Source organism: Terrapene carolina, unplaced genomic scaffold, assembly GCF_002925995.2.
Source record: "Terrapene carolina triunguis isolate 2854851 unplaced genomic scaffold, T_m_triunguis-2.0 Scaffold95, whole genome shotgun sequence".
NCBI classification, from domain to species: Eukaryota; Metazoa; Chordata; order Testudines; family Emydidae; genus Terrapene; species Terrapene triunguis.
This window is the reverse complement of record NW_020664446.1, coordinates 43,052,741-43,078,853: the sequence shown is the minus strand read 5'-3', so window position 1 is coordinate 43,078,853 and position 26,113 is coordinate 43,052,741. Positions and strand designations below refer to the sequence as shown.

General features: G+C 43.1%; 1 protein-coding gene across 2 annotated transcripts; it reads right to left on the bottom strand.

The window, feature by feature from the left end:
* Positions 1-526: 526 nt before the first annotated feature.
* On the bottom strand, positions 527-25,682 carry AIFM2 (apoptosis inducing factor mitochondria associated 2). Of its 2 annotated transcripts, none has more exons than XM_024198144.3 (9): positions 25,365-25,682; positions 23,907-24,125; positions 21,483-21,598; positions 19,099-19,218; positions 12,654-12,740; positions 12,058-12,166; positions 4,864-5,016; positions 2,530-2,730; positions 527-777 (listed from the first exon to the last, which is right to left on the bottom strand). In XM_024198144.3, the coding sequence occupies exons 2-9, from the start codon at positions 24,079-24,081 to the stop codon at positions 623-625; spliced, it is 1,116 nt and encodes a 371-aa protein (XP_024053912.2). In that variant the 5' UTR covers positions 24,082-24,125; positions 25,365-25,682; the 3' UTR covers positions 527-622. The 2 variants fall into 2 exon arrangements, with proteins under 2 accessions (XP_024053912.2, XP_024053911.2); XM_024198143.3 differs by having other exon boundaries at positions 12,654-12,746; positions 25,365-25,681.
* Between the last annotated feature and the right edge of the window lie 431 nt (positions 25,683-26,113).

Here is a 26,113-nt window from a genome sequence, read left to right as displayed (position 1 = left end):
TCAATTCAGGATGGCAGCCATCTGTTCTGAGTGTGTCTCAGGGCCAGACTCAGAGTATTATTGTCTTGAAGACTTAGGCAACCCAAGGCCTTCACTTGGACTATAAATTCTGCAAAAGCAGCTCTCTATGTTGTGAAGAGATAGGATTTGCTGTTGAACCAAACTGAGCAAAAATAGCAAATGAGGGTAGTGGACTTGCAGAGATAACACAATCACACATTTCACTCAAAAAGAGGACTGGTAGACAAAAGAATGGACTTTTGAAAACAGCTCATTCTGCTACTTATTTGAATTTAAAATCCATTTAAACTGGATTCCTTTCTCAGCTCCATCTTAGCATGTGAATTGTGTTTTGAAAAAGTTTCAGCAAGAAATACAGTTTCTGTGCGGATCCACTTAACATAACAGAGCCACTTTAAAAAGAGGGTTTTGTGTTGTTATTATGCACCATGCTAAAGAATGGCATTCGTAATACATGATGTTTTGGTGCAGTATTGATATCAGTCAAATAGCCATATAGCTTGTGTCATTTTGGTAATTATGCACCTTTTACTCTTTTCCAGCTTTGTTCATGCCAGTTGATACATGTATTCTCTTGCTACTTCATCATTGTCCTTTCTATCTAGCAGGGCATAGTCTGTCCCATAGTCTTCCAGCTCTTAGAAACAAAAAGGTCCCGGCTCTTGGCAATAGTCACCAAAAGACGTCCCACGTAGCATCCATTAATCTGGCCTACCCCATCATTCCGGCCCATCGACAGCAGGAAGGTTAGTGATCCTAGAAGTGAGAAACATACACAGTTAGCCGTCAAAAAGTTGTAAATGAGATCAAACAGCATGATCAGCACCCGTGTGCTTCATAGCACAATGGGACCAAATTATATGGCAAGAATTAAAAGATTTCTTTTTGCTGATTCTCTAGAATGCCCAGCTCTATGGGATTCAGTCATAGGGTTTTCCGAGCAGCCTGGCTTAGAATCTCCTCCCTGTATGCCAGGGAAGTGGGAAGCTTGTCAGTTTCAACAATTCATTTTCTCATCTCCATGGACCTCAGCCACTGCTCTGTTCGCCAGCTAGTCTAGCTGTCCAGCCAGCACTTCTGGCTCCCAGACCCCACACTGGCTGGTTCTACATAACAATGAAGGAAGCATGCACTGCTATCCAGTTACTTCCCCCTTGTACAGAGCAAGGAGGACTTCCAAACAGGTCCTTCACGGCCAGGAGGGAGAAAACAAAATGTTTGGTACCAGGCTGCAGCAAAATGAATTAATACTATAGTATCTTGGACAAATGCTAAATTCCACAGCTGTGAAATCACAAAGTCCATGGGGCCCTGCACTAGCTACATTGGTCAATTCACAACCTCACAATCAGAGTCTCAGGCTCCTTTCAGACTTAAATGGGCATCAGTTGCACTCGATTCACATTTTTAATGTTTTTGCAACCACAGGGGTAGACACCTTTTTTATTGTTGTTGTTATTATTAATTATTATTATGAAAGCTGAGATTCTGGAGCCTAATTCTCCAACAAAGGGCAAATTCTGCTGCAAATGCCAAGGAACCATAGAATACACAAGACTCTGATGATGCTTTTGCACAGCTATATCCTTTATTCTTATAATTTGGAAATAAGGGTGGGAGATGAAACAAGAGAACCTTGTTTTCTCCCTCTCTCCTAAACCAGAGTTAACCTTCAGGTAACAGATGTTTCCATTTATAGAGGACTGATTCTTATCTTTTACGCTGCTGTACCTCCATGAATTCAATGGAATTATTCATGATTTAGAGTAATATAAATCAGAGGAAAATTAAGTACATGGCATCGTGACATGTATGCACCTCTTGTCCTAAACCTTGGCATTAGAATGGGTCAATCCAAGCCCCTAAAATGTAATTTAAGAAGATCTGGAAAGCGATTCCAGAGAATATATACACAGACGGGCATCAAGAGCAAGTGGGCAATGCACTCTGGATATCCTATTATCCCACTGCTACAGCAACTAGCAAGGAAGGCTACTGGTAAATATTTACACTAGTACAAATGCCACTGACTTAAATGGGACTAATTGCACAATAAAAGACTATGCATGTGATTAAGATTTTGCAGGTTCGGGTCATAAGAGTTAAGTCATGATATTTTGCTGTTCCAAGGACTTAATGTCATAGTTTGATAAACAACTCATTAAGATAATGGTTTCCTTTATAAACTGTAACCACCATATCCTCCCACCAATATAACAGTAATCAATCAGCAGCGAAAGGGAAGAACATTTCAAAGTACAGAATAATCAAATAGTGTGCTTGTTTTGTTTCTGTGTCAAAAGAATTGCTGAAGAGTTGGCAAGAATATTTTTTAAGAGGAAGAAAGTAAGAATAATATCAGTGATATAATATTCAAATCCAAATTATTTCCTTCAACTCTAAATACAGTCCTGTGCAAGTTATGGATTTCTTACAAAGTAATTCTATATAGAGATGAAGAAAGAATCTCATCAGCTAAGACTTGTTATGAGCAGAGCCCAGTTTTACCTGGCTGGTAGGTTTTAAGAGGTTTCTGTGTCAGACTGTTGATGATGTTTGTCACCACAATATTGGCATGGAGCCCAGCATGGTATGCCATCTTCGGTTCCTTCACATCAGCACAATCACCAATAGCATAGATGTTATCATACCCTTCCACCTGGAGGTACTGGTTGACCTTTAAAGCACCATTACTCGCCAGCTTGTCCCCTGTTTTAAAAAAAAGAAGTGCATCACCTTACGGCCTGATGAGTTGAAAAACAATGCATATCCAGTGACACAGCGCATTCAGGTGAATCACTACCAAAAGCTAGATCATTAACTATTCAGTAAAGTAGTTGTGTAACTTATGTTTGCCACAGCAAGAGAATGACACTCGCCATGTAAGAAGTCACTCCTATATGATGCATGATAAATCATGTTTAATTGATACTTCAGCGGGTAATATCACCCGAGAGCCAACAGTGTATGCAAACCAGGAAAAGAAAGGGCCAAGTCTTCAGCTACTGGAAATAGTCATAACTCAATTGAAGTTAGTGGAGCTATGAAAATTTACACAGGTCAAGAATCTGATCTGAAAATGCTAACGTTAGTTCTCAGTATCAGGCTCTCTGAATTGACTTTCAGGGCTAGAGTCAAAGGGGGGCCTGAACAGATTTGGTTGTTGAGGAACAACACCACTCCTAGCTTTGCCAAATGGTAACAAGTCATTCTAGTGAGAATTACAGAATTTCAAATCTATATTATAGCACATTAATTCTAACACAGACACACAGACACATATCCCTGCTCCGATTTTCAGGCACCTATATATTTTTCTAGGTGATAAGTTACACTTCAGACTTGAAATTTTTTTATGAATTTTCTCAGCGGAAATTTTAATAGCTTTTCCATGAACAAAGCATGATTTTCACTGGTTTTAAAAAAAAAATAAAGCATCTGAACTTTTTTCCACATGGATGACTCAATTACCCTTTTAAAACAGTAGATAATGCATGGGTTTCATCCTCTGAGGACTAGTGCCTTTCAGCTGCTTGAAAGAATTTCCTTTGAAAGTTGTTCATTGTATGTGTACAATACACTAGTTTTTATTTTGGCCACATAGGATACAATTCTCCAGATACACAACTGTAATACAGTTTGAGCCAGACTATTCTGGATCCTCCTTGCACAATAGACAGCATTTGCTCCCCTCAAATCCCTTTTACCATTTCTATCAGAAGGTGATCATTTGAATGTGCAACTGATACAATATAAAATTCCTACGTCCTTTCTAATGCTGTCTAAAGGAAGAGTGGGTTAAGGGCATTAAAATTTGAATTAGATGTGCACTTGTTAAATCACACATTTAAGAAAATGCACATTCACATGTGCAGTTGCACTAATTCTCACATTTTATTTGTCTTCCCCTTGAAAACACAGAAGACAGATGAGTGATATTTACTATATAATACAATTGGCTTTTAATTTTAAAATGTAAAATACTTTAATTGAAACATAATACCCTTAGAAATATTTTGTTGCATAGGTTTTTAAATAATTCACCAAGTAGGATTAGCTGAACACCAGGGCACAGATCCTTAAATGGTGTAAAATGTCATAGCTCCACTGACTTCAGTGACAGTGTTATAACAGCTGAAGATCTGCACCCAGGCATTTTAGTAGGGGTTAACCTTTCACATTTAGGTGGAGAGTCCTACAAGTGTTATAGGCCCACTGCTAAGTGCACCAGCTACTAAAGTTCCATCCTAATTTCCCCCATTCACCTCCAAATGCTGTGTCTCTAGAGCACAGTATTACCAGCACATTGATGGATTCATCGCACTCATGGAGAATACTTGTTCTTACGCTACCAATCACAATTTAGCACATTTGGCATTCTCTATACAGGATAGCTCCAGGACTGGAAAAACGGGTAGCGGGGCTCAAGACCGTAGTGCACTGACAGATGAGTTTAGCAGCAGGAGTGAAACCCTGGCCTCACTGAAGTCAGTGGGAGTTTTGCCGTTGACTTCAGTGAGGCCAGGATTTCACCAAGGACCACAATAGTAGGACATATTGGGTGTCTAGCTAAAGTTAATGGTTGGGGAAGGTGAAGAAATAATACAAACCACTTAGTACATAAATATACGTCCTCTTCCACAAACTTCCACTAAAGGGCCACTTTCTTTTTTGAAGTGTAAGCTTTAACCACAGAGTTAGATTATATCTAACTATACCAAGTTAAATTTCAATACCACTTGCATACGGTCTCTAAAATATGGAATTGAGATCAAGTTTAAAACATTTTATTACCTGTGCTGAAGAATCTTAGCCCCACCCTGTCCTATGGTTTTAACTTACCAAATGCACTGCTGTATGCTGATGAATTGATCTTTATACCAGTGCAGAGAATCACCATGTCAGCAGCAACCTCTGTGCCCTTTTCTGTCTTGACTGCCATATTCTCTTGGAATCGGTTTAAAGTCAGCATATGCAGGTTGCTGACTCTGTCACCTGTCATAAGAAGCAGCATATAGGTCTTTGTGATAATTAGCAGGGATGCTGCTACCCTCTAAGCCAGTGACTCAACCTTTTACCTCTTTCAGGAATCTGATTTGTCTTGTGTATCTCCAAGTTTCACCTCACTTAAAAACTACTTGCTTACAAAATCAGACATAAAAATACAAAAGGGTCACAGCACACTATTACTGAAAAATTGCTTACGGTCTCATTTTTACCATACAATTATAAATCAATTGGAATATAAATATTGTACTTACATTTCAGTGTATAGTATATAGAGCAGAATAAACAAGTCATTGTCTGCATGAAATTTTAGTTTGTACTGACTTAGCTAGTGCTTTTTACGTAGCTTGTTGTAAAACTAGGCAAATATCTAGGTGAGTTGATGTACTCCTTGGAAGGCCTCTGCGTACCCAAGGGGTATGTGTACCCCTGGTTGAGAACCACTGCTCTAAGCAGCGTAAGCTGCTTCCTTGGGCACCAAAGCCTAAGGAGTCCAAAGTGTGTCATTTTTAACAAAAATACTTTTATAAAGATTGTACATTTAGAACACAGATTACAATATCTGTTCTACGCAAGGCATACTAAAATATCTCCCAAAGTTTCATTTCAGAGAATCATATTTAGTTTCCTCCATTTGTTCCTTTCCTGGAGTTTATCGCGTTTTCATCCTGAATTCCCACTGTCCCTTTTATCTTCTGTGAAATGCCTCCACATCCAATGGCAAAGCCTCTGGTCTCTGCAGATAGTCCAGTCACTTTTCCATTACCCAGAAAAGCCTGATCCTGTAGCATGCGGAGTACCTCTTGGGTGATGCTGAGTGCCCTTCCTTTCCATTGAAGTCAATGAAAGCTGCCAATGCTCAGCAACTTTGAAAATCACTTTGGTGTTGAAATGTGAATTTCAGAACCTAACTTTAGGACCTAACATTTAAAAATGTTGGCCAATATATATGATTATAAGCAGAGCTGGTAGCCTAACACTGTTTTAAGACCCTCTTTTCAATTGCTTATATATAGCTTTGCCAAACTGTTAGGCTGAAATTTTCCATGCCGCGCCCCTAAAACAATGCCCCCCCCCCCCCCCCCGCCTCCCCAAAGCTTCAGCTAAAATTGTTCATGCAATTTCAGAAGATAAGACTCTGGGGGGGGGACGGGGACATTGTTTTGTCAGTGTTAAAAACAAAATCATCATCCTGTTTTGTTGAGACACTCTAGACCCTCCATGCTTTGGAGCAAAGACATGAAATTAGCCAGGAGGGCTGGCTTTTTGTCAGAGACATGCCTTTTGCCATTCCTGTGACCAGCCATCAAAATGTATCCAGGTTATAAACCTCTGAAAAACTCAGTTTGCATATACTCAGTAGAGCCTTAAGAGTGTGTCAGCTAAATTCTCATATGCATCTGCTCTGGGCATGCTCCATTCCAACCCTTTAGGGGCTGAGCAGGACTCTCCTGTAATTGCTCCTCCCAGCTGTCATGGGATACTGTGGTGCCAGATGGAAACTGAGCAAGGAGACTGTCCCTCCTGTGCTCTCAATTCTTCTGCTAGAGCCCAGGCAGAAAGGAAAAGGAGGAGGAAGCAGCTGATTTGAATGCAGAGAGATGAGAAATGGCGAAGGCATGCATGGCTCACAGGACCAGCTCTGCCAGTGCAAAAATGGTTCTCTCCTGCACTGCCTGTGGCAACAACTCCTTTTTCCAACATAAGATCTCTCCGGTATTTTGGAAGTGTTTATCCCCACCTTAGCTGCTTCTCACCCCCAAGACTGTAGGCTGAGGCACATGCACGTCATCTCTACATTTTGTTTCTTGTTTTGTTTTTGTTTTTTAATGTCAGGGTTGGAAGGGACCTCAGGAGGTCATCTAGTCCAACCCCCTGCTCAAAGCAGGGCCAATCCCCAACTAAATCACCCCAGCCAGGGCTTTGTCAAGCCTGACTTTAAAAACCTCTAAGGAAGGAGATTCCACCACCTCCCTAGGTAACCCATTCCAGTGCTTCACCACCTTCCTAGTGAAAAAGTTTTTCCTAATATCCAACCTAAACCTCCCACACTGCAACTTGAGACCACTGCTCCTTGTTCTGTCATCTGGTACCACTGAGAACAGCCGAGCTCCATCCTCTTTGGAACCCCCTTTCAGATAGTTGAAAGCAGCTATCAAATCCCCCCTCATTCTTCTCTTCTGCAGATTAAATAATCCCATCGAGTTAGTGCACTAAAACAGGGGTAGGCAACCTGCAGCACGCGAGCTGATTTTCAGTGGCACTCACACTGCCCGGGTCCTGGCCACCAGTCTGGGGGCTCTGCATTTTAATTTAATTTTAAATGAAGCTTCTTAAACATTTTAAAAACCTTATTTACTTTACATACAACAATCGTTTAGTTATATTATAGACATAGAAAGAGACCTTCTAAAAACGTTAAAATGTATTACTGGCACACGAAAGCTTAAATCAGAGTGAATAAATCAAGACTCAGCACACCACTTCTGAAAGGTTGCCGACCCCTGCACTAAAAAATAGTAGTGTAGCCAGGGTAGTGAGAGTCCTGGCGAACAGCAGGATGGGATAGGCACGCTGACTACATGCCCAGGGGGTTCAGGTGGGTTTGTACTTGGCACAGCCTATGCTGCTGCTCAATGCTACCCATGCTACCGCAGCTACACTGCTATATGTTGAGGGCTAGCTCAAAGATAGCTAGTACAACTATGTTTAAGCAAGCAAAAACACCCTACAAGTGCTATTTGTAAAATAGAAGGTGTGGAGGGATACATGGTATGTAGCAGCATATTATGTAGAAATAAAACCTTTGGGTTAGAGAATGGCATGTCACATCTACTTCACAACATATAACATTTGCATGGTTGGGTCACTGTGGGAGTGACCCAAGAAATCACAGTCAAAATTTGGTCCCAGCCATTCAGATTTAGTTCCTTATTCATTTGAATATTATATTAATATTAATTTTCTTTATAAAGGAAAGTGCCAGGGAGATGCTGAGGTGGCACAAGTGGAAATAGGACGTGGGGGTGAGAGGGCGGGGTTGATGTGGCACAAGCAGGAACAAGGTTTAGGGTGAGAGGGAGGCACTGAGTTGGTCTGGCAGAGCGAGCTCAGTTGAGATGGAGACACTGAAATGATAGGGCTGGAGTTCAGAAAGAGGTGCTAAGGCTGCAGAAGCGCAAGCAGGGACAGGGTGAGAGTTAATTGGCATAAGATGAGCTTAGGTTCAGGCTTCAGTGGGATTCTGCCTGTTCCTAGAGAAGGGCAACAAAGGTGTGACAAGATTATGGCGATCAACAGATGGCTCAGGCAGTGGTGCTATAAGGAGGGCTTTGGGCTGTATGGCCACTGGGACGCATTCATGGACAGAGGACTGTTCTCTCGGGATGGACTTCACCCGAGTAAGGAGGGAAATAGACTTCTAGGATGGAGGCTGGCACAACTGATTAAGAGAGCTTTAAACTAGGAATTTGGGGAGATGGTTGGGAGATGTCCAGGTAATCTCCACGCCGGAATTTAACATTGAGAGGGAAGAAAACGAAGTAAGAAAGGATACAGCCGTGGGTATGAGAATGGACATAAGGAGGAAGGGTAGTGTAGATACCAGTCTAATAGGTGATACTGGTGGTAGAATGTCTGTGCCTAATCGGGTAAAGAATGTCAGTGAAGGCAAACGGCAAAAATTAAGATGCTCGTACACTAATGCGAGGAGCCTAGGTAACAAAATGGAGGAACTAGAGCTACTGGTGCAGGAAGTGAAACCAGATATTATAGGGATAACAGAAACATGGTGGACTAGTAGTCATGACTGGAGTACAGGTATTGAAGGCTATGTGCTGTTTAGGAAAGACAGAAATAAAGGCAAAGGTGGTGGAGTAGCATTGCATATCAATGATGAGGTAGACTGTAAAGAAATAAGAAGTGATGGAATGGATAAGACAGAGTCTGTCTGGGCAAAAAATCACATTGGGGAAGAAAACTACTAGAGCCTCCCCTGAGATAGTGCTTGGGGTGTGCTACAGACCACCGGGATCCGATTTGGATAGGGATAGAGACCTCTTTAATGTTTTTAATGAAGTAAACACTAATGGGAATTGTGTGATCATGGGAGACTTTTAACTTCCCAGATATAGACTGGAGGACAAGTGCTAGTAATAAGGGCTCAGATTTTCCTGGATGCAATAGCTGATGGATTCCTTCACCAAGTAGTTGCTGAACCAACAAGAGGGGATGCCATTTTAGATTTGGTTTTGGTGAGTACTGCGGACCTCATAGAAGAAATGGTTGTAGGGGACAACCTTGGTTCGAGTGATCATGAGCTAATTCAGTTCAAACTAGATGGAAGGATAAACAAAACTCGATCTGGGACTACGGTTTTTTATTTCAAAAGGGCTAACTTTAAAGAATTAAGGAAATTAGTTAGGGAAGCGGATTGGACTGAAGAACTCGTGGATCTAAAGGCGGAGGAGGCCTTTAGTCAAAGTTGCAGAAGCTATCAGAAGTTTGCATCCCAAGAAAGGGGAAAAAATTCATAGGCAGGAGTTGTAGACCAAGCTGGATGAGCAAGCATCTCAGAGAGGTGATTAAGAAAAAGCAGAAAGCCTACAAGGAGTGGAAAATGGGAGGGATTAGCAAGGAAAGCTACCTTATTGAGGTCAGAACATGTAGAGATAAAGTGAAAAAGGCCAAAAGCCATGTAGAATTGGACCTTGCAAAGGGAATTACAACCAATAGTAAAAGGTTCTATAGCCATATAAATAAGAAGAAAACAAAGAAAGAAGAAGTGGGACTGCTAAACACTGAGGATGGAGTGGAGGTTAAGGATAATCTAGGCATGGCCCAATATCTAAACAAATACTTTGCCTCAGTCTTTAATGAGGAGCTTAGGGATAATGGTAGGATGACAAATGGGAATGAGGATATGGAGGTAGATATTACCACATCCGAGGTAGAAGCCAAATTCGAACAGCTTAATGGGACTAAATCAGGGGGCCCAGATAATCTTCATCCAAGAATATTAAAAGGAACTGGCACATGAAATTGCAAGCCCATTAGCAAGAATTTTTAATGAATCTGTAAACTCAGGTGTTGTACCGTATGATTGAAGAATTGCTAACATAGTTCCTATTTTTAAGAAAGGAAAAAAAAGTGATCCGGGTAGCTATAGGCCTGTTAGTTTGACATCTGTAGTATGCAAGGTCTTGGAAAAAATTTTGAAGGAGAAAGTAGTTAAGGACATTGAGGTCAATGGTAATTGGGACAAAATACAACATGGTTTTACAAAAGGTAGATCATGCCAAACCAACCTGATCTCCTTCTGTGAGAAGGTAACAGATTTTTTAGACAAAGGAAACGCAGTGGATCTAATTTACCTCGATTTCAGTAAGGCATTCAATACGGTTCCACATGGGGAATTATTAGCTAAATTGGAAAAGATGGGGATCAATATGAAAATTGAAAGGTGGATAAGGAACTGGTTAAAGGGGAGACTGGTCATACTGAAAGGTGAACTGTCAGGCTGGAAGGAGATTACTAGTGGAGTTCCTCAGGGATCGGTTTTGGGACCAATCTTGTTTAATCTTTTTATTACTGACCTTGGCACAAAAAGTGGGAATGTGCTAATAAAGTTTGCGGATGACACAAAGCTGGGAGGTATTGCTAATACAGAGAAGGACCGGGATATCATACAGGAAGATCTGGATGACTTTGTAAACTGGAGTAATAGTAATAGGATAAAATTTAATAGTGAAAAGTGCAAGGTCATGCATTTAGGGATTAATAACAAGAATTTTTGTTATAAATTGGGGACGCATCAGTTGGAATTAACAGAGGAGGAGAAGGACCTCGGCATCTTGGTTGATCACAGGATGACTATGAGCCGCCAATGTAATATGGCCATTAAAAAAGCTAATGCGGTCTTGGGATGCATCAGGCGAGGTATTTCCAGTAAAGATAAGGAGGTGTTAGTACCGTTGTACTGTACAAGGCACTGGTGAGACCTCATCTGGAATATTGTGTGCAGTTCTGGTCTCCCATGTTTAAGAAGGATGAATTCAAACTGGAACAGGTACAGAGAAGGGCTACTAGGATGATCCGAGGAATGGAAAACCTGTCTTATGAAAGGAGACTCAAAGAGCTTGGCTTGTTTAGCCTAACCAAAAGAAGGCTGAGGGGAGATATGAATGCGCTTTATAAATATATCAGAAGGATAAATATCAGGGAGGGAGAGGAATTATTTAAGCTCAGTACCAATGTGGACACAAGAACAAGTGGATATAAACTGGACATTAGGAAGTTTAGACTTGAAATTAGACGAAGGTTTCTAACCATTAGAGGAGTGAAGTTCTGGAACAGCCTTCCAAGGGGAGTAGTGGGGTCAAGACTAAGCTTGATAAGTTTATGGAGGGGATGGTATGATGGGATAGCCTAATTTTGGCAATTAATTAATCTTTGATTATTAGCAGGTAAATATGCCCAATGGTCTGTGATGGGATGTTAGATGGGGTGGGATCTGAGTTACTACAGAGAATTCTTTCCTGGGTGCTGGCTGGTGAGTCTTGCCCACATGCTCAGGGTTTAACTGATGGCCATATTTGGGGTCGGGAAGGAATTTTCCTCCAGGGCAGATTGGCAGAGGCCCTGGAGGTTTTTCGCCTTCCTCTGCAGCGTGGGGCACAGGTCACTTGCTGGAGGATTCTCTGCACCTTGAGGTCTTTAAACCACAATTTGAGGACTTCAATAACTCAGATATAGGGTAGGGATTTGTTACAGGAGTGGGTGGGTGAGATTCTGTGGCCTGCGTTGTGCAGGAGGTCAGACTAGATGATCATAATGGTCCCTTCTGACCTTAAAGTCTATGAATCTATGAGAGCCCTGTTCAGTCTTCCTCACCAAAAACAAGCATCAGAGACAACAGTTCCTTATAGGAGAAGGAGTTAGAGATGGGGGAGTAGGGGAGGAAGCTTTGAGGATTTTTAGAGACTCAATCTGATTTAGAGAAATATTAAATGAAATTGGTTAAGAACGTACTTAACAAGAGACGCACTTCTTTCTTGAGAAGAATCTCCTTCACCATCTGCCGGACACTTGGTAGAAGCTCCACATCAGCCAGTGCGATTTTTGAGTGAATGAGGGTGACCTGCGGACAAATGCAAAATAACTACAGCCAACTGGGGAAAAACAAATAAGAAAACAAAAACAAATCTGAGTCAGCCAGGAACAAATACTATTTAAACAGGATTGCGTCTGACTGCTGTCCCAGCAAGCAGGCAAAAGCAATAGCCAAGCCTTAGGCTTCTGGCTTTCAGCATGCATTTCTTGGCAAGAAAGGCAGAGTAGGGTGGATGGGTGAGTGGAGGATCTCGGGAAGAACACTAAGCTATTCTGCTTCCAGCCAACCCCAGCACCAGGACGCACTGCAGGAATACTGGCTGCGAGGGCACTCACAGTTGCTCCACTTCCAACCTTGCTGAATATGAGGCTCTATGGAAAATGGTTGTGAAGGAATTTAGCTACGGCAATCCCAAACTGCTCTAGCAGGGGCATTGTGGAAGAACACATTTAAGTCACCAGAAGAAGGAAGCAGCTGGTGGAGCATTAATTATTGTGCAAGTTGTTTCTTGTACCTCTTTGGCTGGATATTCTGTTTTGATCTCTGCAGCCATCTCCACTCCAGCAGCACCACCACCTACTATCACGATACGTGGAGATTTCTGGAGCTTGCAAAAACAAAAGACAAAACAAAATCATATCTCCTTGTTGCATTATTTCATACATAAAGTAACCTAGAATGAGGCATTCAGCCAGAACACTCATTCTGGCAGCACCAGCCGTGCACCTTCCCAACATGTAGGAAGACCTTCTTATTAAAGTGGTGTCCACACAGAAACTTATCAATAGAACACCCTTTATCTTCTACCCTCTGGAATGAGAGGTGGAGTTGTCCCACCAAAAGCACCTTCTAAATCCCATCCTAACCTTGAAACACCCTGGGCAGTTTTGGCCCTCCAAAAAAAAAAATCTTGTATTTCGATAGGAAGCATTGATTAGGATACCTGAGTCCTAGGGAAGGGCTGGCAACCATCAAATGCAGCTTGTTTACCAGATTTCAGGTGAATTTTTACTATAACAATAAGCCACTCCAAGATGCTCATTAGTAGGGCAGCACTGCAGCCTGTTATGAGGCATGAGGTGATGTGCCTTCATCTACCTAAGAAGTGCACCGATCACCTATTAATGCACAGTTTTACTACCATCAGAATGCAAGGCCCATTCATTTAGATCTAAAAAGAAAAATAAGTTGGGGGCAGGGGGAAGGAGGAGTGCAGGGGCGTTGTGCAATATGTCTTTCCACTATGAAAAATAGTACTTGGAGGATGATCAATTAATAGTCAAAAGGGAAATGGCTGCTATGGGATCCGGTAGGTCCAGCATTTAACATGTCAAGCTTTAAAAATCATCGCACCTTTTTAATATAATGGGTAGAAGAATTTTCTTCTTTCAGGATGAGATCCCAACAGTGCAGCCTGGGCTGATGCCTGACTGTGATATCACCAATGAGGTGTTTAGCAGGGTGGCTTGCCCATTAGGGTTGGAAGGCCTGGTGCCAGCCAACTATTGTTAAGGGGTCCTGCTAAGGCAGGAGCGAGACCCTGATACCAGGGGAGTTTGGCAGTCAGAGCCTGAAAGCTGAGCTCCAGCTAAGTAAAGCCTGGGAGTAGTGACTCAATAGCTCTGAGGAGAGGGGGTGGAGGGAAGAAGGACACACTGAACTGGCATAGGGCCTGGAAGGGCAGACGGTGTGTACAGTTCTTAAAGAGGTCCCTGAAGAGAAGGAAACAGAGGGAAGGTGCTGAAGCATGACCACTGGCCATGAGGGACTGTGCTGTTGGCAGCTGCCCTGTTACAAGGTCCAATGGTCTAATCTGCCCATAGCTTTGTATGGTCACCATCCCCACCCATAGCCTGTATTACAAGAAGGCCTATTTCACTACTGATACAGCCATCGGAGCCCCGACCCACAATTCTTCAGTTGTGGTATGTAGGATGCTACAGGAAATATTCCCTATTAGCCCTCATCCCTTGGTCCAGACTCCACTGTTGATTTAATCACCGTGTAGAAAGCCTTGATTTAAACTGATTCTCCCTTTGTACTTTTCTAAAGAAAACCGCTCTCTCAGTGATTGAGATTAAAACATGTTTTACTGGTTGATTTACAACTAAATAGAGCATTTACTCTAGATTTGATGTATTAACTATATACATTTAAGCAATTATATAGCTTAATAATTTCAGATCCTTAATTGTACATTCAGTCTGTAACAGATGAGCACAAACAAGGTTATCTAGTAAATAAGCAATATCATTCACCATTTTGTGTCAAGGTGCAGTAGGATGGTAACTGGAATTTAATCCATCACGCAACAGCACAATGTTTATTAAACAAAGCCATCTTAAATGTTTTAGATAAATAACTTGATCAAAACACATTTCACATTTACAACAAAATGATTTATTAAACAAAGGCATTAACTATATAGTGATGGAACTAAACAGATTTCAAGTCAGCCTGGAAAAAATTTCAAATATGCTTAAGTGAAAGTTCCTTACTGCTTAAGTCTTTTGAAAATAAAACAGTTACTTAGGCTGTCCTTCAAACTTTTGCAATAAGTAGCTCTCAACGTCTTCCTCATTTTTGTTCACAGACCGGAAGAGACAAGTATTCCTGCTTTTTCAACTCCCAATTTCTCAACTTTAAATGAATTAGTCCAAATTCAGAAAGTATCCTCTGTGCCTGCAGAAGAGGCTACTGCTGTCAAGAGCTAGTTTTGCATATTCAGTTCTGGTTCCAGGTGCTTAGCTAGTGACTTTCAGTTCAGCTGCGACTTTTAAAAGATCAAACATATTGCTTGAATGGTTCACCTCCAGTCCTGAAATTTGTTCTGGTTGGATATGATTGATGGGTGATAAGATACCCATGTCATAGCACCATCTTCTTCTGCAGTTAGGCATCTACCCTGGTACTTTGGGTAGAGAATGGCCTGAAAACGAGGTGGAGTAAGTGATTGATCCATCCATCCCATTTCTTCACTGCCGGCAATCTAACTGTTGTTGGGTATTTCTTCAATGTCTCTTGAAATTCTTTACAGAAAGACTGCTGATACGGTTGATATTTAGAGTTTGTCCAAGGTTATCAAAAGAAGTTTCAGTATATTCAGCATATCCTCTATATTTCTCTTTAGTCCAATGTAGACTACTGTGGCTCCATCTATTTTGCCATGATTCTTCACAAGTTATCAGAATAGGCCAGTTCATAATAAGTAGCTCAAAACAGCCAACCACTGAATTCCATTGTACATTTTGGAGAATTAGTTTGGATCTTCCTGCTCTCTTCAGTGAAGCTGAAGTAAAGTAATTATGGGAAGTATTTTGCAATTTCAAAATTTTCCTTAATTCCTGGAGTTGTACTTTAGTCTTTGGTTAAAAGGTGCATCAAATGAGTACTGCACACGTTAGAAGTTTCAGGTTCCCTTCATTATCTTCTAGATTTGTTTTCATCTGTGTTACATTTGCAGTATTATCTGTGACAAAACTATATACTTGACACTTGAATTTTTGTTCAGTTTGTTATTGTTTTTACTGCTACTTGTAAGTATTCTGCTGTATGGGCAGTGTCTAATTGTTTCTGTAAGTTTGACAAACAGAAAATAAGGTTGTCTCAAGCACATATTGCTGGACCATTGTATACACTGTTCCACCCATCAAGGCTCAGATTAACAAGCTTCCTGTCAATTTTTTGCACACTGTTCAGTTTCCTTCTCATACACTGTATCCAGAAGTCTTCTAGCAATGTCTGCTTGCTGGGTGGAGAGTGACATGATTCAATCATTATGGACCAGGCTAATGACGTGTTTGTTCTGAACTAGATGAAAAGGAGAACTTATTGCATAAATGAACCAAGTAATCTTTTCACTTATATAGTCTTGCTGGAATTTGCTGGTCCTGATTACCATGGGTTTATTGGATGAAGAAAGTCTCTGGTACAAGAAACTGACTGTATGTTTAATTGCAGCACTGCTAGTGATACCAGCAGATGATGGAAATTCATAACCTCTTACTGTATATCTAAGCTAGGCCCTGAAACAAAATGGCAAAGTCAGTCACTGAGTATTACTCAATGCATAGCTTTAAAAAAACCTGAGATCCCTCCTACTGCAGCTGTGTGTACCACTGTTTAAATGATGATTTAGTCTAAACCCAGTTTTATAGGAAAATTAAATAAAGGATTATCTGTCTATTTAAACCCTTAACCCTAGCAACATAAAACATCTTGAGTTTAAAGGTTGAAATTCATAAATGCCTAATAAAACTTTAAACAGGAATAGTTAAACTAGGATGTTGGATTATACTGAGCAATGAGAGATCATTTCAGAAGTCCAGCAGTAACAGTAAAAGTGAAATTAATATATTCCCACAAAAAACTAGCATACCAATTATATTTTGAATGCTAACATTTTGAAATGCATAAGCAATCCATTCAAAGGGTAAGCTTATGACCATCTAAGTTGTTTACTAGCATAGTAAGACATGGTGGACAGTCCATAAGATTGGGGCAAAAATAAAGTTTGCTAACCAATTGATCCAGATTGATGTAGACATGCTAAACAAAGTCACTGCCTTCTGAAGAGCATTTTTCACAGTGTCTTGTTCTGACAATCAGGCCTTGCAGCTCTGTTTACATTTGGCACATGTTCCTTTTTACTCAGGGGTACAGGAATTTCTTGAAAATTTTCCCAGATAGGATCTCTTTATGATCCGCAGCAATGGCAGGCCTTCCCTATTCTCCCCACCCCCACAGTTCTCAGGTGTGAAAATAAACACTAGAGACTGCACTCTGAAGAATGCTATCCCTTCCCCCGACCCATCCTGTTTTGACACCAGTGTTGCTCCTTTCTGGTTACACACTCTGCTCCTGCTCCCTTGTTATAGACTCCACTTATGACATTCCAGGGTACACTCCAGACCAGTGAGGGGCTGTGTCACCCCTGCCCTGCAAACTTGGGTGCCTCACAGTGCTCTGCTGCTGTAGCACTCCCACCTGAGCCACTCACAAACAGCCTTCTAGTATGCAGGTTACACCCCAAGTGTCTGTGTGTAGCTGCAGCCTGTCAGCCACACACCAGTCACACTCTGGCTTCCACCAGCCGTGGTTCCCACTTGCAGAGTGACCCCAGCACAATCCGAGTCCTGGATTTTCCTCCAAAATGTATGTTCTGCCCTGTCTAGTGCTCTCCTGAACAGCCCAGATACTAGATCTGTTGCTCCCCTAAAGGGATCAATATTAAACAATTTGCTACCATAAATGGTGTTACCCACACAATTCAGTTTAGACAACACTGGATTAGTTTAATTAAAAAATAAAACAAGTTTAACTACAATGAGCTAAGTTTTAAATACAAGTATAAGGGATCAAACTCAAATGGTTATAAGGTAAAACACTTCCTAGTACTAAAACTTAAACTAGGCTTGATTCAAGGTGAAGTCCCTTACACATGTTCCCAGTAACATTGCTGACCAAATTCTCAGGCCTGGATCTGCTCCCAAAGGCTGTTCCTTTTGTTATCTGAAGTGAAAAAAGAGATTTATAGGAAAAGGTATCTTCGGGTGTTTTGCCCCTCACTTTGTAGTCCTGTCCCCCTCTAAAATGCATTTTCCTGAGATTTACCCCTAGATAAAGTTCATTACTGCTGTGAGGCTGGAGTTATGGAGTCTTGTGGTGAAAGGTTTCATGTTTTCTAAGATGCAGATCTGTTTGTTCCTGCTTTACCCTTTCTTGCCATACAATAGCCACTTGACACGAGATTGCACATCAACTTCAACACCCATCTAGAGGCATCAGCTTGTCCTTTGTCTTTGAGAAACTGATTTACCCAGACTTGTCTGGTAAATACATTTCAAATCTAATTTCAATTTGTTACTACACACATTTCATCATGATATTACCGAAGTTTAGTGAGTTAGTTCAGATGATACTCAGAAGGCATATTTTGTACAAAGGTTACTACAATAGTGTGTAGGGTGTGCATTCAGGGGTGCATTCTGCCACACCCCGGCCCCATCCCCACACAAACCAAAAAATTTACAGTCCAAGACTTCTGCTTGTGTAACCCAAATCTCTTTTGCACTCCAATATTTTATTTGTTTAGAGACAGAAGGAGGCAGTTGAGAAATTAATGGATTTATATCTGTCTGCATATATAAGCAAGGAGACTGGACAAGGCCATTTACTTGAAGTGCCTAGAACCATCCAGAAGCAAGGGCTGGTAGTTACTGGGCAGATCCATGTTTTTCCATGAGCTGGAAAGTTTTGATGGCGGGTGGAGTCATACGTATTCCTAATTTGAGATCGGAGCTTATCAGCATTCAGGTAGAGAGACACTATAAATAAGAGTAGAAGACCACCCAGGTGGGCTCAGCGGATGATCCTGATGAGATACATGATGGTGACTCCTGGAGAGAGTGAGTGAGGCTGGGTCCCAACACCTGTGATGACTTTACCAGTTTCTCACACCCATCAGCACAGCCACAGGATCCTTCACAAGACCGATCCCTTAATACACTACATGGACCATTGTGCCATATTTATAAAGTTTGATCTCAAAAGTTAGAATGTTTTTCCCCTGGTTCCCTCTAAAAAGCAGCTTTTAACTCAACTTTTGATGGAGGATCATGGATTCAGTATTTATTTAAAAGTTTTGAAATTAATGCAAAATGTGTTAAGGTCTAAAATAATAATTAAAATTTCATTTTTAAAAAGGAAAAAAAAAACTTCAATCTGATTTAAATAAAATGTATCCATTTTGCTAGCCCCCTCTCTGATCCAAGCACCACTGCATTATAACACCCCACTCACCCCATAACTCCAAATTTGGATGTTGCCAGCACTCGTTAGTTTCATCCTCCCTCATCTGGATACCAATAAGAGCTCTCACCATAACTATAATTTCTTATATCTTTCTCAAAAGGACAGAGCCACCCATCACTTTTTCCACTGATGGTTTTCAATCTCACCTCCTTGACCATGTCTTCATAAGTCTGAATGGCAGTTTCCATGTCAATGATCTGGTTAAACTTCCCAGGGAAAGGCCCATCACTGCCTGTAGCAAGGATGAGGTGAGAGTAGAAAAGCTCCTACAAGGGGAGAGAGTGGGATCAGACATCACTTTGAGAAGTCCAAGGTAAAGGATACCGAACACTGAAGTCGCTTTGCAGGTGGTGCTCTGACACCTCCCCCTGCCCTGGAACTAAATAGCAACACTCAGTTCAAAAACAAACATCTTTTGCAGAACTAAATGATTCATATAATTGTTTACCTGTATTTAATCTGAAGATATTAATGGGGACTGGATGAGTCTGAGTTTGTAATGGGATATCACAGCCTCTTTTCTAGGTGCAATCGCTATGCAAAATGGGTATTGTGGCTTCAGTACAAGTTGTGACAGAAAGTTACCAGCAGAGCTGGCCCTCTTACTGGCCATCTCTGCAGAGTCTAGACCAGGGGTAGGCAACCTATGGCACGTGTGCCGAAGACGGCACGCGAGCTGATTTTCAGTGGCACTCACACTGCCCGGGTCCTGGCCACTGGTCCGGGGGGCTCTGCATTTTAATTTAATTTTAAATGAAGCTTCTTAAACATTTTAAAAACCTTATTTACTTTACACACAAGAATAGTTTAGTTATATATTATAGACTTATAGAAAGAGACCTTCTAAAAACGTTAAAATGTATTACTGGCATGCAAAACCTTAAATCAGATGAATAAATGAAGACTCGGCACACCACTTCTGAAAGGTTGCCGACCCCTGGTCTAGACACTGAATTGAAACGGTGCAGACATTGCTACTCTCTCCTTTTAAGGGTGGTCCCTCCAGAACAGGGTTAAAATGCTTTGGCCGGGCAGTCCTGGGAAGCTTACACTGCTGCTGTCCATATGTTTATCCTGTGATTGAGAGACTTCTGCACTGTTAATTCAGCATTTCTTACCAGCAACAAGGAAGGGAACGACTTGCCTGAGGGCCTGACTGGACCTGTGGTGCAGCATTCAGTCCTAACTTACTGCGTAGTTGCTGTGCTCCGCTTCCCAGCTCAACCCTACGCCCTGTCGCTTTGATAAGTAGGAAGCTGCCACATGAGGCATGTTTTGGGAACAAAGGGATGCAGACGTCTCCCTGGTGAAACACTACAATTAAAGATGGGCAACTACTCTGAACTCTTCTGTAATCATTGGCTTGAGCTTTAAAGTGAGTTTGCTTGGGTCATGCCCTGCCCTCTTTTGTATGGTCACTTTGCACAACAAGGGAGTTATTTGCAGAGGCTCACATAAAGTGAGTTTTTAGCTTGAACATCTGAGTACTCATAGGCACTGACTCCATGGATGCTCTGGGGCTGGAGCACCCACGGAAAAAAAAACAGTGGGTGCTCAGCATCCACTGGCAGCCCCACAGGTCAACACCTCCCCCCTGCCCCCTACCTGCCACAGAACAGCTGTTCCGCAGCGTGTAGGAGGCGCTGGGGAAGAGGGGGAGCAGCGGGGGTGGAAAGCGGTGGGGGGCATAACCACAAGGGGGCCGCAGCCCACCCACTTAGCATCCAACTAGGCCCACCCAAATCGGGGCCGGAGCCCGCCGAATCCACAAGCTGTAACTCCCGACCCTGGCTTGGTGTTCGTCCACCTGGCTATGTCCCTCTCCTGCTGGCACTGCGCGCTGCTGCCCCAGTCTCTGGCCCCAGGTGCATTGATTGTGCCTCGTGGGGGCAGGTGGGAGCAGGGCTAGCGCTGGGGCCTAAGATCAGGGCAGCAGCACATAGTACCAGTAGGAGAGGGATGTGGTCAGGCGGCTGGACACCAAGCCGGGGTTGGGAGGGGTGGGCGGAGCTTGAGCTTGGGGGCTTGGAGGAAAAGGGGTGGAGCAGGGGTGAGGCCTGGGGCAGAGCAGGGCAGGAAAAGGCAGGGTGGGGGCTTGGAGGAAAAGGGGTGGAGCACAGGCGGAGCCTGGGGCAGAGCGGGGCGGGAAGAGGCAGGGTCGGGGCTTGGAGGAAAAGGGGTGGAGTGGGGGTAGGGCCTGGGGCCGAGCAGGGTTTGAGCACATACCCCTGGCAACTTGGTAAGTCAGCACCTATGTGAGTATTTGCACCACACATGGGTACATAGGCAAACCCCAATTATCCAGGTGATACGTCTGAAATTCAAAAGAGTTGGAACTTCAACACCACTTGAATTTCAGGTAGTATTCCCTCAGCTAGTAGTTTGCAATCAGTCCAAAGAGATAAACCCTGTAAAGAAACAGTAAATCTGAACACGAGAGTGAGAAGAAAATCATCTGCTCACTGCTGCATTTGCAGAGTAAAATTATTCATTGGAAGTCATTTAGTCAGTCTGTCCCCAATGCACTCACCTCATCATCATTCAGCAAGACTTTCTGTCTCAGTAGGTCTATTCCAACCACCTTGGCTTGTCGGAAGCTCTCCTCAAAGGTCACAGAGTAAGAGATGAAGGTTTTCTTGGCAAATCCTGCAATGAAAGGAGGATAATGCCACCTATATACTGGTTAAGAAAAAAGGAAAATAGGGAGACTAGAAACCCCATTTTCCACTATGTTTCCAGAAGTCCTATTCAAATGGCCCTCCTTTGGTTATAAGAATTTGCTTTCTTGTTACACAAAATAAAGGCCTGCTCCATGGCACTAGTGTCCTGACATCTATTCTCTCTGCCACACAGTAGAACCCAGAGAGTTTTTGCTTCAGTTGACAAGAACTGAAAAAGGAAGGCATACAATTAAGGGTGTCTCTACACAGCAACATCCTGGAAAACTAATCAAATTAAGTAAAGTGTGAATTTGAAGTGGATTAGTTAAACTGCATTAAATCCCTGTGTGCATGCTTTTATTAAAGTACCTTTAATTTAGTTTAATTCACTTTGAAAGTGAATTAAACTAAAAGGAATTAAGACCACTTTAATTCAGAGGGCTTATTTTCACGTACAGTGGTGCAATTGCACTGGTTCAGCTGTAACTCTGTACGTGAAGATGCCCCTGCTGACAGGAGAGCTTCTCCCATCAGCATAGTTAATCCACCTCCCTGAGAGACGGTAGCTACATTCACAGGAGAAGCTCTCCCATTGACATAATGCTGTCTATACAGGGAAGTTCAGTCAGTATAACTATGTTGCTCAGGTGTGGATTTTTCATCCATTTTATAATCGATATAGGTCTGTATTGTAGACCTAGCCTCAATGACAATGTTCACACAGAGGTTTACTGCTGTTTAACTAATCCACTTCAAATTCACACCTTTACTTAATTTGCATTAGTTTTCCTGGAAGTCCTCATGTAGCCAAGCCAGAAATCTCATTTGGAATCAAGTGACTGAGGGAAGAAGTGTTTCATAAGAAAACCACAACTCAAGCCAACAAGGGAAAGCCATCTTAACTTTCGGGATAGTTCAGCAATTTTCAGACTATGGTCCATGGACCTCTAGTAAAACCCTGTACAGTGAACCACAGAATGAATATTGACACCAGACCACTGGAGGGTTATGGGGCTGGAGGGAAGGTAGGCCCCTGAAAGTCTCTCTCAAGGTGTGCAGTCGGATTTAGAATGAAAGAGTTGGAGAACAACCATGCTATTCCTTGCAGGGTAATCATGGGCCACAACAGGAGCTATTTTCCCTTAAACTGTCTCAGCTGCAGAGTAATGTATTAGACAAAGACATTAGCTGTTGGGAGGCATACCATTTTAATGTAGATCTAAATTTGGTCTCATGCTATTTGACAGCGTTTCTTTTATGACTTTTTACATTAAGTCCAGGACCAGGATATGTACTGGAACACTGAGGCAGGCTGAGAGGAAAGGATTTTTGTTTTTTAAACTAACAGATCACTATTGAGAAGAGAAAGTCAGTACATTACCAGTCATATTTTATACCCATGCAGCATGTCTTCAGTAGGGGACTGAACTGGCATAGCTACACCAGTATTGCCAGCCCCAAGCATTCTCTCACACCCACTCACACAAAGCTACACAAGTCCGCTGACACCCTACCTTGTCCTTCCTCCCCTCCTCCTGCCACCAAAAAAACAACTAAAGATGAATGGCTCTAAAATCATTTGCTTTTTTTTTTTAAGAAGTTAAGCTGAAAGTTATTTGCCTTCGGGATGTTGAGCTTTCGGTGTCACATTGTCACGCCTCTCTCCAACCTTAAGGGCTAAAACTCAATGTAATTAAACTGAGATTCTCAAGTAATTCCATTAGTACTGGAGCTGGGGCTCTAAAGGAAAAAGCCTAATATTGCAAGGCCCTCAGCAAAACCATGTCACTAAAACCCCAGTGCAGATGAGCCCTAAGATCCTGAGGAATCTCAGCAACAGGGCTCATGCCCCCGCTGTTAGTGTAACATTCTAAGTATCAAAGAGGCTTAAGATAGCAATTTAGAGTAGCAGTCATCTTTCACGTTCTTGTTTATGGTATCTTTAAATCTTCACAAATGCCTGTGCAAACTCGCAGCTGGCATAACTTTACAAATTTGCCTTTGCAGATAACTATTAGTGGGAACAACTACATTTGTGCTGTCACTGTGCAAGTGAATCACAAGTCTGCAGCTCAGGTTTCTCCGAAAGCAGTAGTGGTCTCAAGTTTTATCAGAATACAGAAATAACTTAGTTTAACCACAGCTAGAGATATTTTTCTATTTTGGAATCTTACAAGAGTTTTTTAAACCTGTGCAGTTTATCTTTCAGAAAGAAGCTCCACATATCCCAGTAGGGTAAACATATCTCAAGGGACCAGAGATGGTCCACAGACTTTAGGAAAAAGCAAAGTTACCACTCTCTACAGAGGCCCGGAGAGCACCCACATTGTGGTGGAATGCATCTCTCATGTCCACAAGAACAAAGGGGATTCCCCAGGACTTCAGTTGTCTGGCAGCTGCGATTCCCCCGAAACCTCCTCCAATGATCACAACACGCACCGAGTCGTCCACTGAGAGCTTGGATCCCATCCTAGATAGCAGAGCTGCTTCTTCGGGAAAAAACACCCACCACACTAAGAACAAGGGAAACGATAAGGGTGTCACAAGAGCTCCTTACCTGTGGAAAATAAGGACTTGATCCTGCAAAGACTTAAATAGTCCCATTGAAGTCACTGAGACAAATCATGTACTCGAAGTACTAACAATGAGTAAAACAGAAGCCAGAATATGTATGGTCTGACGACGAACTTTCAGAACAGTTTGAAACAGGCACTTGTACAGCTCAGCTTCTTACAGACTATCTCTTGCCCCCCAGATAGCTGACAGGAGTGCAGCAAAGAACATGCAGTGGAAACAGCATCACAGAAATTTTAAGCAACAGGAATAGTTGCTTGAGATACAAGTTTTATTCTTCCTCCAAAAAGTCATCACTCTGCACCTTGTGAAAAGGCAGAGGGGAATCGGCCCTACATGCTAGAGATTTGTTGTCAACAGAAATCTGTTTTGAGAAGGATAATATGTTTGTAAGAAAATATTTTAATAGAATGTACCAATATCTCCTACAATAGGGGTTCTCAACCTTTTTCTTTCGGCGGCCCCCTCAACATGCTATAAAAACTCCACGGCCCAGCAGTGTCACAACAACTGGCGTTAGAGGGTAGCAAGCAGAGCAACTGCGCAGGGCCCCATGCCACAGTGGGCATTGCTAAGCTAAGTTGCTCAGGCTTCGGCTTTAGCCCTGGGTGGTTGGGCTGGGGGGTCCCGGGGCTGCAATCCTCTGCGGCAGGGCTTTGGCTTTCTGCCTTGGGTCCTAGCAAGTCTAGCACAGGCTATGCTTGGTGGACCCCCTGAAACCTGCTCGTGCCCCCCCCCCAGGGGGCTCCAGACCCCTGGTTCAGAACCACTGTCCTAGAAGAGCACTTCCTGTTTCCTAACTGTCTGTGTCAATGGTTTTCAACCTGTGATCTGCAGACCCCTGGGGGGCCTCAGACTATGTCTAAAGTTTCCAAGGGATCTGCACCTCCATTCAGAATGCAGGGGTCCGGGGTCCGCACACTTTTAGGAGTTAGAGGAAACTTTTTTTTTTTTAAACAAAACATGCCATTCCTTCCACTTCTCCGCAGAGTACATTGTATAAGGCACTGCTCGGCTAGCACTGAATTCCATGTGAAACCGAACTGCGGGACCAGCACAATCCCTCGGGGGGGTCAAAGAAAAGCCCTTCGGAGCACAACGAGGACACGGGCCAGCGCCTGCTGGAGCCCTGGCGTGCAGAGCAAGGGCTGGCTCCAGCGCCGGACTGCTCCACTTACCCCCTCCTCGCACCACTGCAGACCCGGGAGGGCGGTGGAGGAACCGCAGCCAGCGTCCCCGACTCTCCGCTCACGCCAGGCAACACGGCTGAGGAGACAGCTGAGCTACCGCGCCGTTCCGCGGGGCACGGAGGCGGGCGTGGTCTGAGCCGAGTCTTTGCCTCTCACGGTGACTCGGCAAACGTGGCTCGGACCCTCCGGACGGAAGACCCGCTCCCTCCCCTACGGAGCCGACTGCTGCCGCCCTCTCCTGGAGCCCCGGGCGCGCTGCAGGGCCTCGGGGGAAAGCTGAGGCCGCAGATACTCACAGTCTCCTGTGTTAGAGGCCGTGACGGAGCCCAGCCCAGCCCAGCCCAGCCCGCCTCCTACGCATACAAAAGAGAGAGTTCAGCCTGCTGCCTGTCGGCCAGGCATGTGAGAGTCATGGGCTCCAGCCAGGATTGTTCGGGGGCTGCTTGGTTAGATGCCCAACACTAGTCTAAGCTAGGGTGACTAGATGTTCCTATTTTATTGGGATAGTCCCAATATTGGGGACTTTCTTATATAGGCACCTATTACCCTCCACCCCCTGTCCTGTTTTTTTCACATTTGCTGTCTGGTCACTAGTCTAAGCTAGCTGGTTACTTTTGCATGGGGATGAGGTAGCAAACAGCTGAACCAGCTGCTGAATTATAGCTATGAGGGGGTGCCTGAGTCCAGATGGTGGTTTGTTGGGTGGCAGTGGGGTTAGGCGGTATGCTATTTGGGTT

Excerpts from the sequence above, each read along its gene's own strand:
- AIFM2 (XM_024198143.3), bottom strand. The coding sequence starts at position 24,081 with ATGGGATCCAAGCTCTCAGTGGACGACTCGGTGCGTGTTGTGATCATT. Across the intron at positions 12,167-12,653 it reads CAGAATATCCAGCCAAAGAG|GTCACCCTCATTCACTCAAA; the intron begins GTACAAGAAACA and ends ATTTGTCCGCAG. Across the intron at positions 5,017-12,057 it reads AGAAGTGCGTCTCTTGTTAA|GTGACAGAGTCAGCAACCTG; the intron begins GTACGTTCTTAA and ends TTCTTATGACAG.